The sequence below is a fragment of the Cololabis saira genome, chromosome 17 (genome assembly GCF_033807715.1).
Source record: "Cololabis saira isolate AMF1-May2022 chromosome 17, fColSai1.1, whole genome shotgun sequence".
Lineage (NCBI taxonomy): Eukaryota > Metazoa > Chordata > Actinopteri > Beloniformes > Belonidae > Cololabis > Cololabis saira.
The window spans coordinates 21,882,475-21,899,977 of record NC_084603.1 but is presented as its reverse complement, the minus strand read 5'-3'; the positions used below and the strand labels follow the sequence as shown (position 1 = coordinate 21,899,977).

Genomic DNA, 17,503 nt, shown 5'->3' with positions numbered 1-17,503 from the left:
AACACAATGGAAGAGTAAAGGGCCAGATCATGATCCAAAGCATGTCAAACATGGCAGCAGCACTGCTATGGTATGGGCATGCTTGGCTGCCAGTGAAACTGGCTCACTTGTGTTTGCTGACGCTGCAACTGCTGGCAGCATTTGAAAAAACACACTGAGGCAGGTGTATGGGGCAATACTCACTTTCTGCCAATACAAGAGTGATAAAACAGCCCATTGTAGCGCTGTACAAAGACATTATTGTCCCAATACTTCCAGACCTACATAGATGTGTATTAATGGCCAGTCACAGATACTCAGCCCTCAATGCCAATACAAGATTTAGACATGGTTCTAGAATTTTACAGGAAATAACATTCTTACCGTACCCTTGCAGTTGGCTTTGTATATGCCCAAGCAAATATCCGCAACAAATACACAGTTAAACTTTATTTTCATAGGGGAAACAACAAAATCAACAGTGATGAGAATCTGAGTAATGCACAGAAATAACTGAAAACCAAGTCAGATATCAAGGGGGGGGGGCAGGTTATTGGCATAAACTAAAAAAAAAAAAAACACGGAAAGTGAGATTAAAGTATTTACATTCTAAAAGCCACAGGAGTGTCGAATAGGCAACTGCCGCAATCTTTGATCTAATCCTGCAGATTTCACTCGTCAATACCCAGATTCACATAAAGACATTTATAAAACAGACAGGGTTTAGGAAGCTTACATGAGCATCCTCACCGGTTTTGATACAAAATAGGAAAGCATAACCTACAAGAATCAGTAATTATCGGTCTAAAGGTTTTCAATTACTCAATGAAACTGCTGCAGGCACAACGTTTCCATGGTACACATGGTTTAACTGCATGTTCAGTCAATCAATGTTGGGCCATCATATTGCTATAACAAACAATAAAAAAAAAAGGACCGTCGTAGACGCCTACTTTAACAGTTATGTAACCATGTTGCCAAGGGCTTTAATGTGATGAAATTGTATTTTCTCAGGTGAATTTTGCGCCCCTTTGTCTGTACAGTTGATTTTGATCTTGATCTTCTTTGAAGTTGTTTTAGGCTTATTCGGTGTCCCTCAGGTCCAAAAACTTGGCCATGTGTTCCAGCCGTACGGAGCCTCTGTGTACCCACTCCTTACATTGACTATCCTGTAACAAAGACAAGAAATGAGTAAATAAGGTTGGCCGGGGCACATCATTTAGCTTATATCGCCACCTACTGACAACATCATCTAACCAACAGAATACTGCAGAAATCTGCTTGATGCATTTTCTCCTACATGGCTACATGGCGGCTTTAAACTAAAAAAAGAAGCTTTAAGTGAAGTCTGTGCAGGTTTACAATTAGAGTCTATAGATCTCATTATTTAAATGAAGATCAATATTTTAACTTGTGACTTATACCCAGTTTGAATACCAATCACACTTTGGAAATTTGCAATGTGGCTGAGCATATATCGGACCAAAACTCACATGCCTGTATTTTGAATTTGAACAAATAAACCTTTATATCATGTTAGTGACTAGGGATGCTGCGATCCAACTTTGGACCCAACTACCCGCTGTGGTTGGACAGCGGGTGGCGGAAAATTTCCCTTATTTTTAAATCCAAAACTTGACAGGTATGTATGCCATGAGTTCATATACATTCATATACAGTAATCCCTTATTTTCCGTGGGGGTTACGTTCCAAAAAGAACCCGTGATAAGTGATATCCGCATAGTAGCAACCCTTTTTTTTTTTACAATTATTATACAAGGCTTCAAATTGCGGAGATCAGCCCCGCTTTGCACGTATTTCTCTACTCTTCTGAGCCGCTGCATCCCGACTCAGCTCTGTAGCGTCTTTTTCTTCTAAAGCCCGCGGTGCAGGTGTGTTTTTTCGAGAGAAGAACATGGTTATGGGTATATTTTTGTCGCTCTTTTTTCTTCTGGGCAAAAAGTTTCTTATAAACAGACATTCATTAATTCTTTCTCCATCTTGAAGTCGGTGAGGCAGGTTGAAACGCACCGCTCTGCGCCCTGCTGCCGTCAAAGACCCGCCCAGCTCTACTTCTGATTGGCTAGTGTTAGTTTGGTTGAGCCAGAGCTGCTTTCCTCTCATTCCATTGGTAGACGAACTTGGTTGACTCAAACTGACAATATCCCGTAGCCTATCAACACATATTTATATGTAAACCGTTAAAGTTACTCATCTTTTCATTCTTTTTTTTTTTTTTTTTTTTTTTTTTTTTTTTTATAAAAGCAGTCAAACTCGCACGCCGGAAAAAAAAACTTGTGCCGGAATACTTTAAGCCCCGTCTATGTGAAAGGGGCTTTAAACTGACCTGCATCAGCAGCACCGCGTGAGACTTGTGCTTCACACTTTTTTCACTCTGCCTTTCTAGTTTTTCATCCTTTACTTTAAAGTATTGCCACCCCGCTGACATTTTATTCTCTCCACTCTCTCGGTTGTTGTTTTCATGTATGCTCTCCCTCCCCTCCCTCCCTTTCCCTGGATGGAAAAGCTGGAGCAGACTTTTGGTATGGACTGCTAGTATCGCAGCGCTAGGATCGCAGTTTTCCCCTGCACTACGATCCGATCCGTGTTTTTTGGCTGGATCGCAGCATATTTTCGATCCGCGGATCGGATCGCAGCATCCCTATTAGTGACCACCCTCATTCCTTTGAAACCAGTCAGTGTAGCATAGTTTTTCCATACACTGATTTTGCAGCTCATTAATTTAGTTAAATAACATACATGTCTAAGTGACATGCAAAAGTGAGGTTGCTTCTAGCAATCCTGAAAATGTGATAGGCCAAAATAATGACTTATTAACTTAGAAAAGTTTTCCAAAAACATCAGCAAAAGAGATTCTTACCTGAAAGACCACGTTCATCAAGCTCGAGTCAACCGCTTCCACCTCACACTCCGTCTGGACTCCATCTAATTCTACCTTAATGCTCTGCCCAACCTTGTAGTGGGTTAAATGTGGGTATGGCCAGTTCTTCAGATATTGCACCAAGAACACCCTGTGAGGGCTTTCTGGGATATCATCTAAAACATCGTCCACTGTAGAGAGAAAAATGAAAAAGTTCTGTTACTCTTCTTTCTGATGTGGACCTGCAAAGGCAAAACAGTCAACTCTGCACCTCAAAGAATTTGAAAATGGGAGCTCTTAATCAATTTAGTCAGTTATTCAAAAACATAAAAAGATATGACAGTTATATTTCCAGCTTAACCTAGTAAACCATCATTACACACCAAAAACAAACAACAGCTAAATAATTAAATAGGTGGGTAGGTAGGAAAAAGCCACTCATCGATTAATACGTTTCAAATTGCAACAAATTATTTAACGCTAATTCATGTTTCCTTTTCTTTAAACAACTATGTGGAAAAGACATCCTGTGGTCGTCATTTCAAAAAGGCCAAATTAGTGATCTGCATTAAACAAACGATTGTTGAAACTACTGTCCTAACACATTAATAAATGCTGGAAGATCTGGTCAGGAAAAAAAATGTGGGATCATTGGGGATCATTCACAACATTTGGGGAACTCAACAGTAGCAGGTAAATGTTTGAAGAGAACTCAAAGTACTGAAACTGGACAGGTTTTGCCACATCGACACCTCCAAAAATCCTGGAGGCTAATTAGGGATGAAAAGGGGCTTTTTGGAGGAAGCACAAAGATTGGAATCTAAGGCAATGGAGAAAGGTGATGTGGTCTGATGAGTCCAAATGAGACCATGTTCAGGGATTGATGGGCAAAAAGAGCTGTGGACGAAGTGAAGCATCTATCATGCAGTTCCCACACATCCAAATCACATGATCGATTTACGATGATGTAGCACCCAGACGCAGCCTCGCTAAGTTTCCATTTCAACTTTTATCTGAAGTGGAGACTTGGAACTGTGTGCTAGTATGCTAGTTTTTAAATTGCGTTCCGATGTCTATTAAAACCTGGAGGTATGATAAATATTGTACAAGTTATAGAGACTGTGGATAAAAGGAGGAGACACACACCTGGACGTGTGAATCTCTGTCTTGGGATGAACAACAAAATATTTTCAAGTGGCACAAATAATTTCTGTGGGATTTATTTGACATTGGAATTTTTTGGTAAATCCCAAAAAGGTGTGAAGGCTTGCCTGCATTTTAATGTAAAACATGTAAAAACTTTCTTGCGAAATTTGTACACAAGATTTTGAAATTTACAATTTATATTTCCATTCTAACCTATAAAAATGGCTTATTGAACATGTTTGTCATATTCACAATATTAAAAGAAATAAAGTTTTTCCAGCTCTGATTTTAAGTTTTGTGGGATTTTAGATCCAATAAGTTAGTTTGTCAAAATGGAGATTGTAAATTCAAACAGGGGAGGTTTTATTGAAAAAACGATACCAAACAAGTCAAGGTTTTTTTAAGGTGAAATATAGAGCTAAATTCTAAAATAGTCAAAAGAAGCCAATTATACCTCCAAAGGGGTAAGTTAGTTAAAGGTATTATCCATGATTTTGGAGAGCTAGCAAGATTTGAAAGTGGCACCTCCTCTAAGCCCCGCCTCCCTCCTCCCCCTCCCGTCAGCGCTCCGTCCAAAGCCACGCCCCCACAAACTTTGGGGAACGCGCATTTGCCGGAGTCGAGTTTTCCAGCACATTTTGGACAGCACATTTTGGACAGCACATTTTCAACAAAACTACCCCATGTCTCATTCACCTGTAACCGGCATGAAGGCATCTGATTGGTTCTTTCCCCCCTGCCAAGCCTCTGGTCCTGGACCAATCCGTTTCATTCGGACCGAATGAAACGGATTGGTTAGAGTTTTTACAGGATTAAAGCTGGGAGGGGGAGGAGGGGGCGGAGCTTAGAGGAGGTGCCACTTTCAAATCTTGCTAGCTCTCCAAAAGTCATGGATAATACCTTTAAGAATATTATAATCAAAAGAGTATTCAATTAGCGCTATACTAGTGGACAGCAACACTCAAATATTAAAATCACATTTAGGCCATACTCTGAATATGAAACTACCATGTAAACAGCAACCTTATTATAATAAGCAATAATCAGATTAAGGCATTTGCATTATACTGCTCATAGCTGCATTATTAATTCATGTAAAAATTTGAATTGCAATATGATGCCCTTTTGGAGTTTTCATGGAATTTTGTGGCACCAAAACTTTACTTGAACAAAAACATGATGGTATAGTATCATTAATTATTATTATGGGCAGGTATTTTATGTTGTTGCATGAAGATCTGGAGAAAACCCCAGAACCTTTCATGCGGACTTTTGTATGCCTGCTGAGAAATGCATCCGAGCGCACATCATGGCTAAAACAAAAGCTAGTGAATGTTTAAGTTGTAGTTTGGAAGACGTCAAAATGTCTGACAGCTTATGCTTTACCTGTGTGCATCCTAGCAAAGCGAGCACAAGGTGTAGGAGATATAAAGGACATCTCAAACATATTACGATCCTCCATATGTAAACCCAGAATATGAAATGAATATTCTCATTGCAACTCATGTAAACACCGTAGTCAGGATATTATGTATGTGTCCATGTAAATTTAGTCAGTATTATGTGCATAAAAAATGAGGTCTGACAAAAACCTGACTAGATTGTATGACCATTTTTCCCCTCATTAATAGATGCAAGTTCTTCCTACCTGATAGAATGAGCATATGCCAAAAGATGACAAAACTACTCATTATTGAGCTAAAATGTTGTAAAATAGTTTGTAGTAGTTTGGGGAGCTTATGGCATCATTCTCACATATGGACTGGCCACCAGAGACCAGATCTGATCCCACTGAAGGTTGTACCTAAGCCATTTTGAAATATATGTCCAATTTTCCGATCATCAATGCAACTCTGTATGGAAATTAATGCTGACATTTCTTATTGGAACAAAACCATCTTGACTTCATCAAATAAGACAAAAAAAAGAAACTTACATGGTCTGCACACCAGATGAAGAGAAGGCAAACCAACATAAATTGGTGTGTGATCGTCGAGGAACACCAAGAACCTGCGAAAGTTAAAATACATTTGTATCAAATACGACCGTTGTTAATAAGCATTTATAAGAGGTTTTCTGCAGAGAAAAGTGACAATACTAATTATTTTAAAACTGTATCAACAATTTTGTGGGTCATAGATGCATCAGTTCACTCAAACACAGACCTTAAGCGGTTCTTTCTACTTGGAAGTTCAGCCAAGACACCGGGTTGGAAACATTGCGCGTCATCTGCTGATGAAACCACAATGCGAGCACCGACATAGAGCTCCTCCAGCTTGGGTGTGGTATCAAAGGCAATGTGATGTCCTGATACCAAACTCCTTCCTTTTTCTTCAAAACCGACCTTGTACTTTAATCTTCCATCTTCTGGGAAGGAAAAAAAGAACAAGCCTTGACAAATGGTTGCATCTCTTTTGATTCATCATTGTTTTACGAGTTTGAATGTATAGTTCCTTTACACAAAGAGAAACGAAAGCTTAATCATAACATAACTACGACATTAAAAACACTAAAGCCTGAATTATGGTTCTGCGTCAAACCAACGCAGAGCACACAACGTCGCCGTGACGCTGTCGTGAACCCTTCGGACTTCTCCGTCTCTCCATTTCGCCGCGGTGCAGTACCCCCCGTGATCGCTAATTCGCAATCGTTTCCTGAATGCTTTATCTTTTTCCGGTCACAGTGAATCAAAGAGATAAGGACAACTTTTGTGCAAAAAAAAAAAAAAAAAAACACATACAAGAAAAGAGCGCTGAAAGTTATTCCAACAAAAATCAAGTGCATATTTTTAAATTAAAAAAATTAAAAAAATTGTTATCATAATAAACAACAACAATAATACAGAAGCAAAATTTTTACGTATAAAAACCAACGACAATAAAACTACTTGCTATTGCTTCCCCCCCAAAAAACAAGTAAATTCGTACCCCCCCCCACACGTTTAATAACGTCAGTTTTCTATAAGATTTTGAACCTATAATATGTTTCTATATCAATGTCTTACCTTTTAAAACAATATCCATTACTTTTCCCCGTTGCCACCTCATGGCTCTTTTCCTGGCCAGGACCATCATGTCTACTGTGATCTGTACTTCTGGCAAATCAGGACGAACATTGTTGGTTTCCTTCGAGCAATGGCCAAAAACTGATGATACTATGATTGGGTTTCCTCCTGGAAACATGGGGCAAAAGAACAGGACACACAAAGTTATTTTACATGGAACCAAAACTGATGAGATTTTAGTATACCCTTATTTTCCTCCGTATAATACATACATTTATATATTTTAATAACAAAAAAAGTCATGGAAATAGTGAATTACAGTACTTCAAAACATTTATCACAAGTAATAGGTGTATATGTGTAGCCGTCTGTCTCACAGGAATTAAAGGACTGCTCTCTGCTTACTCATTACCTTTGCCCTACTCCGTGCATACCGTGGGCTCATTTCTTCATCATCCCCCTATACCTTCTCTTGCACCTTGATCTTCCTGATCGCCCTTGTCTTCTAACTAAACACACATATTTTCTCTCACTTTAAATGATGCAGGGACCTCTCTGCGCTCATATTGTGATAGTATCATTGGCACCCCTTCAAAATTTCTTCAGAAATGTTCTAGTTTGAATAATTTCCTCAAGTCAGCTGTCAGCTCAAGGCAGCTATTACACCTACACCACAGAATTTGCTTGTTGATAAGGTCAATTTTCGGTGAGATTTAGGGGCACTAAATTGTGGAATGATTTTTCCCACTTGGCAAAAAGCTCTTCCTCTTTGAAATGTTACAAAATACGTTTGAAGGACCACCTGACTGCTGTTTTGTAACTGTTTACCCAATGTAATGTTGTACATGTATCATGTTCTTTTTTTTGTGCGTTTCACTCATAGTGACATGTACCGTCTTATTTGATCAGGAGTCAATATAAGTAACACTTATTTTTTTGTCTTTATTCTTTATTATTTATATATTGCATTATTAGTTTGCCATCACTTTTGTGTAGTTATACTTTTTGTTTTGTATGTTAATCTTGTGTTCTTTATAACACATGAAATTGTAATAACTTCGGTGGAGGCTTCAAATAAGCCCATTGGGTTTTTTGCCTCTTCCTGCACCTATGGTATTTATATTTGATATTTCCTGTATATTTTTAAAACTGTGCAAAACAATATACTACACAAACTAAACTAAACAAATCTACCACTCACAACTATTGTGGTCCGTGTCAATGTGACATGTAGTTACATTTAGAGAGGTTCATGTCAGGCAACACATAGCCTTTTCTGTCGGGTTCAGACGTACGCCTTAGCTACGGCATAGCTTTCACACAGAAGTATAAATTTGGCTTTAGGGGAACAAACCACGTTTATATTTCCACTTGGAGACCAGGAACATTCCTGCTATCTGATCTCACCATTAACCATGAACAATGACAAACTGCAAATTAAAGGATTTTCTCTGAAACTAAATGCAAAAATGTCTCGAGTCTTTTGACTATCACAACTATCAAGCCAATGAATATGCAAATATAACAATATATACAATTTCTTATAGTCAGGTATTTATTTAAATCCCCTTTTAGACGCAAGAGATGCACCATTAATGGTTTGTTCTATCTTAATGATCTTTTAAGTCACTGGTTACATGCCTAACATGTCACTTTTTTTACATGTTAAAACTTTAGTTAGTTATTACCAGATGAAAAGAACTCTAAAAACTACGTAAAAAACTGCTCCAGGGTAATAGATTTGCCACAAAAAGTAGAGTTGTCCCGATCCGATCACGTGATCGGAAATCGGGGCCGATCACGTGATTGCAGACTCGATCCGGACTCGGACGTTATGAGCCGATCAGGAATCGGATATATATATATATATATATATCTATCAGGGTTTCCGTTGTCCGGTAATTGGCGGACTTTGTCCGGTAAAATATGCCCAAGTCCGTTATTTTATAATCTCTCCGGTCAAAATGTCCGGTGAAAATACTCACTGGCGCCGACATCCACGTGTGCGTTGATTTATGGTTCCGCGTCGCACCGACGCAGAGTCTACAGCGTAGGGTTCGCGGCGACGCGCACCCTACGCCAGACCCTACGGCGTAGGCTCTGCGTTGGTGTGACGCAGAACCATAATTCCGGCTTAAAAGTAAACAACATGCGCCCAAGTACCCGTGCATGACAGGCAGACACACACGGGGAGAAGAGACAATTTCTTTAATTTTAATTTTTTTTAAAAACTTTATCCTTATGAACGCAATTGTTATATACGGTAGTCCAACTTTCCTTATTTTAATCAGAACACTTTCTTTTTTCCTCTTCGACGTGGAGTAGTGGGCTTGGAGTGGCAGCCATCGGTTAGTTTTTTCTTTTTAGATCCGAGGCTTTGCGTAGATGGTGGCTTCCGCAACTTTCAGGCGCTTTTTCTGCGCAAGCAAGCTTTATAGATGAGGCCCCAGGACTGAAGCGGAGCTGCGGCGCCGACATTATGGTTCCGCGTCGCGGAAGGCTCTGCGTTGGTGTGACGCGGGACCATAAATCAACGCACACGTGGAGTAGTGGGCTCGGAGCGGCAGCCATACACCGCATGCGCGCAGAGCACGCCTGTTTGTTTTGAAGCTGAAGCAGCCCTATGCTAAAAAAAAAAAAAAAAAAAGAAGAAAAGAAATTTTTTTTATACTGACTTAAGAATGTTCAAGCTGCCTACCTCCTATGTGCTCAGTTTACAGTACACATGTTAAAATATAATAAAAGGGTCATCCTGCATAATTTTCTTTTCTCTTCTTCATTTTTTATTGTTTTATAAAAGTATTGGATCGGGACTCGGTATCGGCAAGTCCTCAAAATCAAAGGACTCGGACTCGGACGCAAAAAAACCTGATCGGGACATCCCTAACAAAAAGTTTTGTCTGGCATAAAAATCCATAACCTATAAAGCACACTGCATTACTTGAAACAAAACAGTGGGTTAGTCTTACCATTGCTGCCACTGCTACTTGTTGCTGCTGCAGGCGAATCCTTTGTGCTGCACTTTGGAGAATTAGAAGTTTTCTCTTTTTTCTTTGAGGTGGATTTTGTACATTTTGAGGCAAAATCAGAATCCACAGACTCCCCGTCTGGTTCCCAAAGCATATCGGAATCAGAGTTGCCATGAGAATCATGTTCACTGTCGCACTGCTCTTCCACAGGTAATAGAGCATCACTTATGTATTCAGGAAGTCTGTTCAAAACTACTACTGCTCTCTTGTGTAGATTCAGAGAGTGAAAACCATGTTGCCAATGTCTCGTCTCATTGGGAGTTTCATTTGAAGAGACAAAGGCTCCGTATTTAGAGTCAGATATTTCTTCTGTGGGAAAAATAAAATAAAAATCACAAAATAAGCGTTCATTGTTATTTGCATCAAAGAAAAATCTAAATAATATAAAGCATCTTAAATGTGGATTAAGAAATAGTTTGCATCAGTGTTTGTATGTAATGAGCATATCACTTGTGAGGATTGGAAATAATCCCAAACTTGCACTTCATTGTTAAACATACAATGTTTAGCACTCAAACAACACAAATATTCACTAACCATGATCATTTTCAACCTTCACGGTGCAGATATTCATCTTCACCATTCTTGGCAATTCATCCACTTCCATAACCCCTGCAAAACCTTCTGGAAATCATAACATTGAAAATAAAAGCTCCAAACATGAATAGATGTCTTCTATCCCTCAGGTTATTCTGAAAATGATGTACTATATCTGAGGAGGACAGAAATGTTTAAAAACATTTTACTTACCTAGCAGAAAATGGGGCAAGCAAGTCTGGACTCTTCAGTTGTTCAAAGTTTTACCTGAGACAGAGAAAATATTTCTATTTGATACAGAGATCTTTCTATTTTTTTTTTTCCAATATTACCCATCACAGTTCTTGTCGTCTTATAGCTGGCACTCTCCCTAAACACTATAATGAGGGAAAATATATACTCATGCTTGTAAAGGCCTTATTTTATTTCTTTTATACTTTTGCTCCATTTTTACTATCTCCTCAGCCTTGACCTCGATGTTATCAGTTTTCATTCTTGTAGGGAGAGCGGCCTGCCAGGCACTAGTGCCTGGACAGGTCAAGGTCTCCTCATATGGCCCTTTTCGACTAGTACCTACTCTGCGCGCTTCTACTCGCCAGGCCCCCGTCTTGCACTTTTCCACTACGGGCCGGGACGGGTAGAGGCTGGCCAAGTAGGTACTTTTTCTGTACAGAGGTTGCCGAGGTTCTAAGCGTGCTGAGTCGGCCCTGTATCTGACGTCATCACAATACACGTCACCGATTGGTTGGGGGGCGGGGCCGTCAGACGTTTGAATCAGGGAGTCAGCGCGAGAGCAGCCCGCGGCTTCCTCATTTTATCCGACAGGCAATGGCAGCGCAAAAGTCATTTTGGTGATCCAACTCTGAGGTGCAGATGTTCATAAACCTGGTGGCTGAGGAGAGAAGTAAAAAAGGGATATAGACGGGCGATAAGGAACGACAAGATCCACCAGGCTCTCGGTCACTTCTAAGCCACCCGCGGCTCTCAGCTGAAGACTGATTTATGGTTCTGCGTTACACCAACCTACGGCGTAGGGTATGCGGCGACGCGCACCGTACGCCGTAGGCTACGCCGTCAATTTAACGCGGAACCATAATTCAGGCTTTATTTCTCATCAGCGCCGATGAACAAAATTAAAAAAAAAAAACGTTGCCGCTTGAAGCTTCTTTCACTCATTTTTTAACTTGATATCGAACACCAGCACATATATCATCTCCTCCAGGTTCTACATCTTTAGTGTTGTTGTCATCTCTGTTTAGATCACACAATCAAATACATCACAGCAGCGTCGCTCCAACCCGCCCAGTTCTCACCTGGGTGTCGAAAAACAAACGAGGACAAAGCGGGTGGAGGCGAGACGAGCCGTCCCGAGTCGTTGCGCGCTGAGGTACTAGTCGAAAAGGGCCAATAGAATCAACAATTGTATTTGGGACAGGCAGACGCCAGTAGTTTTCCATCTGCCTTAACATTTATTAATGAACTATGTGATGCTGTGGTCCACACCACACCCACACCCCGCCTACTTCCTGGTTGTACAACCTGTAGTCCTACACCCTTTTCTTCTGTAATTCCACACCCACATTCTATGTCTTTAAATAAACCCTCCTGGGGGCAGACTGGTCGTACTTTACGGCTGGTGTGCTACCCTTTCAAGAAATAAGTTTAGGGAGCTTTCACACCTGTCCCGTTTGGAGCAGTTGTTCCGGAACAGGGAGCGCTTCCCCCTAAAGATCGGATCGTTTGGTATACCTGAACACAGCAATCGCGCTCGGATGCTCAATTCGGGCAGGGTTTGCACAGCGCTAATGCTGCAGCAGGCGGCCTCTCGCCCCCCGCCGAGCTCCGCTCTACGACGAGAGCGGTCGCACATAAATGAATGGGAAAGCCGGTGGCGGTCTTGCGCTTTGCTTCCTCTCTGTGAAAGGGGCGTGTTGTTTTTCCCGGGGTGCGGAAGAGGGAACTCCTTCCGCGTTAATTTCTGACCAATCAGAGAACAGTTGGTTCGCGCATGGCATTTGTGAACAGCTTTGAACCGCTACAGACGTTTGCCTTGTGAACACAAACGCCACAAACGAGAAAGGAAACAACTATCGATTTAGCCCCTGAATCAGAACAAAACAAACGGGCCACAGGTGTGAAAGTCTCAGCCTCACTGAGTGTTTTTCTCTCTAGCATTTCTCTTTCTTCTTAAATCTATTGATAGATATTGTTTAACTGACCTCACCCCCAGGCTGTTCGATCTGCATGTCTCAAATGAGATCAGGCATTTAGGAGTAGTCTTTGAACTTGACTTTATAAAAACTATTTCTTTCACCAATTCAATTCCGTACCAATTATTATTAGTAGTATTGTTATCTTAGCAAAAGGGAAAAGAAAACCTTCCTATATTTCTGTAATGCAAACATAATTTTGTTCACATCAAATAAATGATTTAACTACACCTAAAATGTGTGAACAACATACAAACCGGACATGACATATCTGTAATTTTATTGGCGAATTATTATTGATTTGCATAGTAAACCAATACATATTTTAATAATGTTTACACATACTTTCATTTCAGGGACATGTATGATATATGATCTGTTTCTGTGCAGAAATAGAGATCATTCATCAACAGGACATTTGTCTGGACGTATATATATATATATATATATATATATATATATATATATATATATATATATATATATACATATATACATACATACATACATACATACACACACACACACACACAACACATTTAAAGGGCGGTATAATTCAAGTTTAAGCTGTAACTAAGGGATACCTCTTACACTTCAGTCGACCCCCTTTGAAACAAAAAGAAAACTAGGAATTAAAGACCTAGTTTTGCTGAATATAGGGACTATTGTGTTGGGTGGGAAGGAAAAAAAGATCCCAACACTAGCATGGCAGCACCTGACCAGTACTTATTGTTGTGATCGAACCTGATCACCCCCAAGTTAAAGAAGGACAGAAGACTGGGACAGAATTTAATAGTCCTCTGCAGAAAGAGACGTCAGCCTGCTCCGCTGAGTTCTGACTCCTCTGTGTAAGAGACTAGGCTTTATTGCTTTTTTAACCCTCCTGTTGTCCTCGGGTCAAAATGACCCGCCACTGTGTTAAAAACCAAAAAATAAAAAATCCCCTGAATGTTACAATGTTTTAGTTGTGTCTCAGATCAATCAGTAGCAGAAGTAAACAAGACAAATCAGGTGGTCTTCTCGGAGATTGCTCTTTTTTGTGGATTTCAAGGGGTTACAAAGGTGCTGCAGATGACAGGACCCCGAATTGGCTCTGTGCTGACGCCATGAGTGTGCGATATAACGCTGAAGAGGCTCTAGAGCTGATTTTTGCAGATGTCCATCAAGACAACTCTGATTTGGAAGAGGAAATGGAGGATGTCTCAGAAGATTAGGAGGAATATAACCCGGAGCATGATCAATCATCTTCAGAAGAAGAAAACTCTGAAGCTGAAAGAGAGACTTTCCTTTCAAAAAAATTGAGAAATAACATGGTCCTCAGCAGCATATAACCAACACGGCAGGCATGCAGCACAAAACGGCATACATTTCTTTTTTTAAGCTATAGAAATACAAGTGAAGAGGGAAAACCGTGTTTTCCACTGACCGTGTTACAGTCAGTGGAAAAACTCTATAAGCAGGCTTTGAAAACATTGGACAAAAAGTCTAATTTATATCATTGTAATATTTTAACTAAATATGTTTTTTTAAACTGGGGAAATATGATTAAATTTGCAGACATTTTACTTGTTTATAAAATTCTTCATGGTCTGGCCCCCCCTCCACTCAATGAGTTTATTATACAAATTCAAAACTAATCTACCAGAGCTGCACATAGGAAAAGTGCCTTTGGGCAGTCGGCCTTTTCCTGTCGAGCAGCTTGTACCTGGAACACTATACCCCTACAACTAAGAAACATCACATCTCTTCATTCATTCTCTAAAAACATAAAACAGTGGTTACTAGACAATCAAACATGCTGTCATAATCTGGTATAGGGCTCAGTTTATTGTTTTTATACCTGTTTGTGTTTATGTGCTTATATGTGAGCTAATGCGTTTGTGTGCTATAATTCTTTTATGTTGTCTGTCATTATTCGGAGTGTCATGGTTAGGGGTGTAACAATATATCGTGCCACGAAATTTCGCGATACAAAAATGCCACGAAACGTGTCGTGGAGGTGACAAAGTGTATCGCGATATTGGGTTATTAATATTAATCTATTGTTTTGACTAGTAACGCGCATCCGACCGCGCGTGGCGACCACGCCTCGACCCGCGGACCACAATCTTACTCCGCTCAGAAGAAAGTAGTACCTTTTTGCGGTCCCAATCACGGGACTCTAGCGGGGTTTTGAGCTCTGAACTTTTAAATCTGGTGTAGAGTTAAGCCTTACCTCATTAAATTAAACCCTTTTCGGGTCGTGAGTAGGATAAACACGGGAAAACTTCTTCCGAGTTGGAGTGTACTTTAATGTCCGCTCAACAGCGTAGGATTTTAGAACATCAACACAGCAGCTTGTGCTGTATCACTCCGCCCAATCTAAAACATACAGTATTAACAACTACAGATTAACTGACTAGTGTAATTATAGTCCCTGATTTACATCAGAATATAAAGAATATATTTATAAAATAATGAACCCTGAATTACCAAAATAACCTTCTTAATAAAAATTAATCTCCTCTTACACTTATAAGGTGAGCATGAATCAATCTTTTTCATGATGAAAAATTGTATGTATTTATTTACTTTTATTTATTTATTTAATTTTAGTTAAATTTCTGGAAAAGAAAAAAGTCAAATCATACATGAGAGAAACTATTCAGTTTGTGGCAAAATATTTTTACTTGTATGAAACTGAAGATGCATAATGCAAAACTGACATTTACTTTTAGTTCAGTTTGTGGAAAAGGGTTGGCCTGGCTTTCTCTTTAAAACTTAAACAGTTATAAAGCATTACAAACTGTAACCATAGGGAAAATGCACAGCATTGTTTTGTATCTTTCAAATAAAATACCATTTGTTCCAGTCATATGTTCCTCATGCAAGGTTGTTAAAAAAATACTGCTATAATATCGTATCGTTATCGTGACCTCAATATTGTGTATCGTACCGTATTGTGAGATTAGTGTAGCGTTACACCCCTAGTCATGGTTTTACTAATTGTTTGTACTCTGTGTTTTAAGGTTTTAGTGTGTGTGCATTTTTGCAGATGTCCATCAAGACAACTCTGATTTGGAAGAGGAAATGGAGGATGTCTCAGAAGATTAGGAGGAATATAACCCGGAGCATGATCAATAATCTTCAGAAGAAGAAGAAGAAAACTCTGAAGCTGAAAGAGAGACTTTCCTTTCAAAAAATTTGAAAAATAACATGGTCAAAACGTCAATCATTTCTTTTTCTTAAGCTATAGAAATACAAGTGAAGAGGGGAAACTCAGGTATTCACACATTTTGTGGTGAAGGACAAGGTGTTTCTTCAAGCAAATGAAATGTGGTGTTTAAAATTCAATTAAGCTGCTTATAATAGAGGGTTTAGTGAAGACGGGTCATTTTGACCCGGAGCACACAGGGTGTATACAGAAAATGAGGACAACAGGAGGGTTAATGTGCGAGGAAGAACCTCTTATCTCTCTGGTACAGAAAGATAAATGAGGGTAAACTGACAGTAAGCTGAGCACACACACACACATCACGTTGCATCAGCATTTACAGTCTAGTTATGACTTATTTTATACACTATCCAGCTGTACACGAAATACCATGCTTTTTTTTTTTTTTGCAAATTCTTGCTTGTGCGTTTCTCTCAGATGTAAGTCGCTTTGGATAAAAGCGTCTGCTAAACAAAAGTATTGGTAAAACTTCGGCGCGGCCCTCTTGTTTGCGTCGAGGATTAGCATGTGTATGCCAATAGGACGAAAATAAAAGCGCAGTAACTAACAAATATAAAGTATTCTAATTAATATTCAAGCTACCACGGTTTTAAGGGACGCCCTTTAAATCATGTTATTGCATGAAAGTCCTCATAAAGCTGTTCTTTTCCAACTGTTATTAACGTGATATGTTTGGCGGCAAATGTAGCATTAGCTCATTTGTAACGATGGCGTTTGTAGTGCAACTTGAGCCATAACTTACAAATACCACTAACGCAAACGCTACGAGCTTACCTTTTTGACGTCCTGGGTTGTATTCTCAACATGTAACAAGCGACGTAACCGTTGAAGCAGCATAAACGGTAACTATGTAAGAGCGTGATCGCAGCTAACTCGAGGCTGCCTCTCTACAGAGCTACCGACACGTTAGCTCCAGCGCTGCGGCTAGAAACTAGTAAACATTACACGTTACACTAGCGCCCCCACCTGGACTGGAGTGGGATTTTTTTTTTTTTTTTTTTTTTCTTTTACTTTTATACTCAGAGTGATTGATTGATTGATTGAAGAATTTATTAGAAGAATTGCATAGGATCAGGTACAGTTTCATGACAGTACAGATTCGCTGATACAAAGTCAACTAAAAGGCATTATTCCAAGAAAGCATTACACTTGTTTACAATGGAGACCTTTTTTAAACTCATATAACATTGAATGACATACAGGTAAGAAGCAGTACTTTGTAGGGAAGATTGTAAAAAAAAGAAAAGGGGGGAATTGCTGTTATTTTGCACCGAGAGAGACTAAAAAGGTGATGAGACAAATAGAATAAGCTAGGTAATACAAAACAAAAGCAGAAAACAAAGCCAAAAAAGTACAAGGGTATTTTGGAGGAGTAATGTATCTTGTACACCAAAATCAATGCAAGAAACTATACTCTGTCTGCTACCAGGAGCCATCCTGTGAGGTACTGAAACTAAATGATCCTATCATCTGAGCATCTTACGCGTAATGCTGCCACCCCAG

The 17,503-nt window shown here is 39.6% G+C and overlaps 1 protein-coding gene across 4 annotated transcripts; it reads right to left on the bottom strand.

Moving 5' to 3' along the window:
* Positions 1-414: 414 nt before the first annotated feature.
* On the bottom strand, positions 415-16,913 carry LOC133464015 (histone-lysine N-methyltransferase SETDB1-B-like). 4 transcript variants are annotated; one of them, XM_061745928.1, is made up of 9 exons: positions 16,775-16,913; positions 10,790-10,843; positions 10,577-10,663; positions 9,980-10,348; positions 7,011-7,178; positions 6,172-6,373; positions 5,943-6,016; positions 2,861-3,051; positions 415-1,148 (listed from the first exon to the last, which is right to left on the bottom strand). In XM_061745928.1, the coding sequence occupies exons 3-9, from the start codon at positions 10,644-10,646 to the stop codon at positions 1,062-1,064; spliced, it is 1,161 nt and encodes a 386-aa protein (XP_061601912.1). In that variant the 5' UTR covers positions 10,647-10,663; positions 10,790-10,843; positions 16,775-16,913; the 3' UTR covers positions 415-1,061. The 4 variants fall into 4 exon arrangements, with proteins under 4 accessions (XP_061601912.1, XP_061601915.1, XP_061601913.1 ...); XM_061745931.1 differs by having other exon boundaries at positions 6,172-6,370; XM_061745929.1 differs by having other exon boundaries at positions 10,577-10,660.
* Between the last annotated feature and the right edge of the window lie 590 nt (positions 16,914-17,503).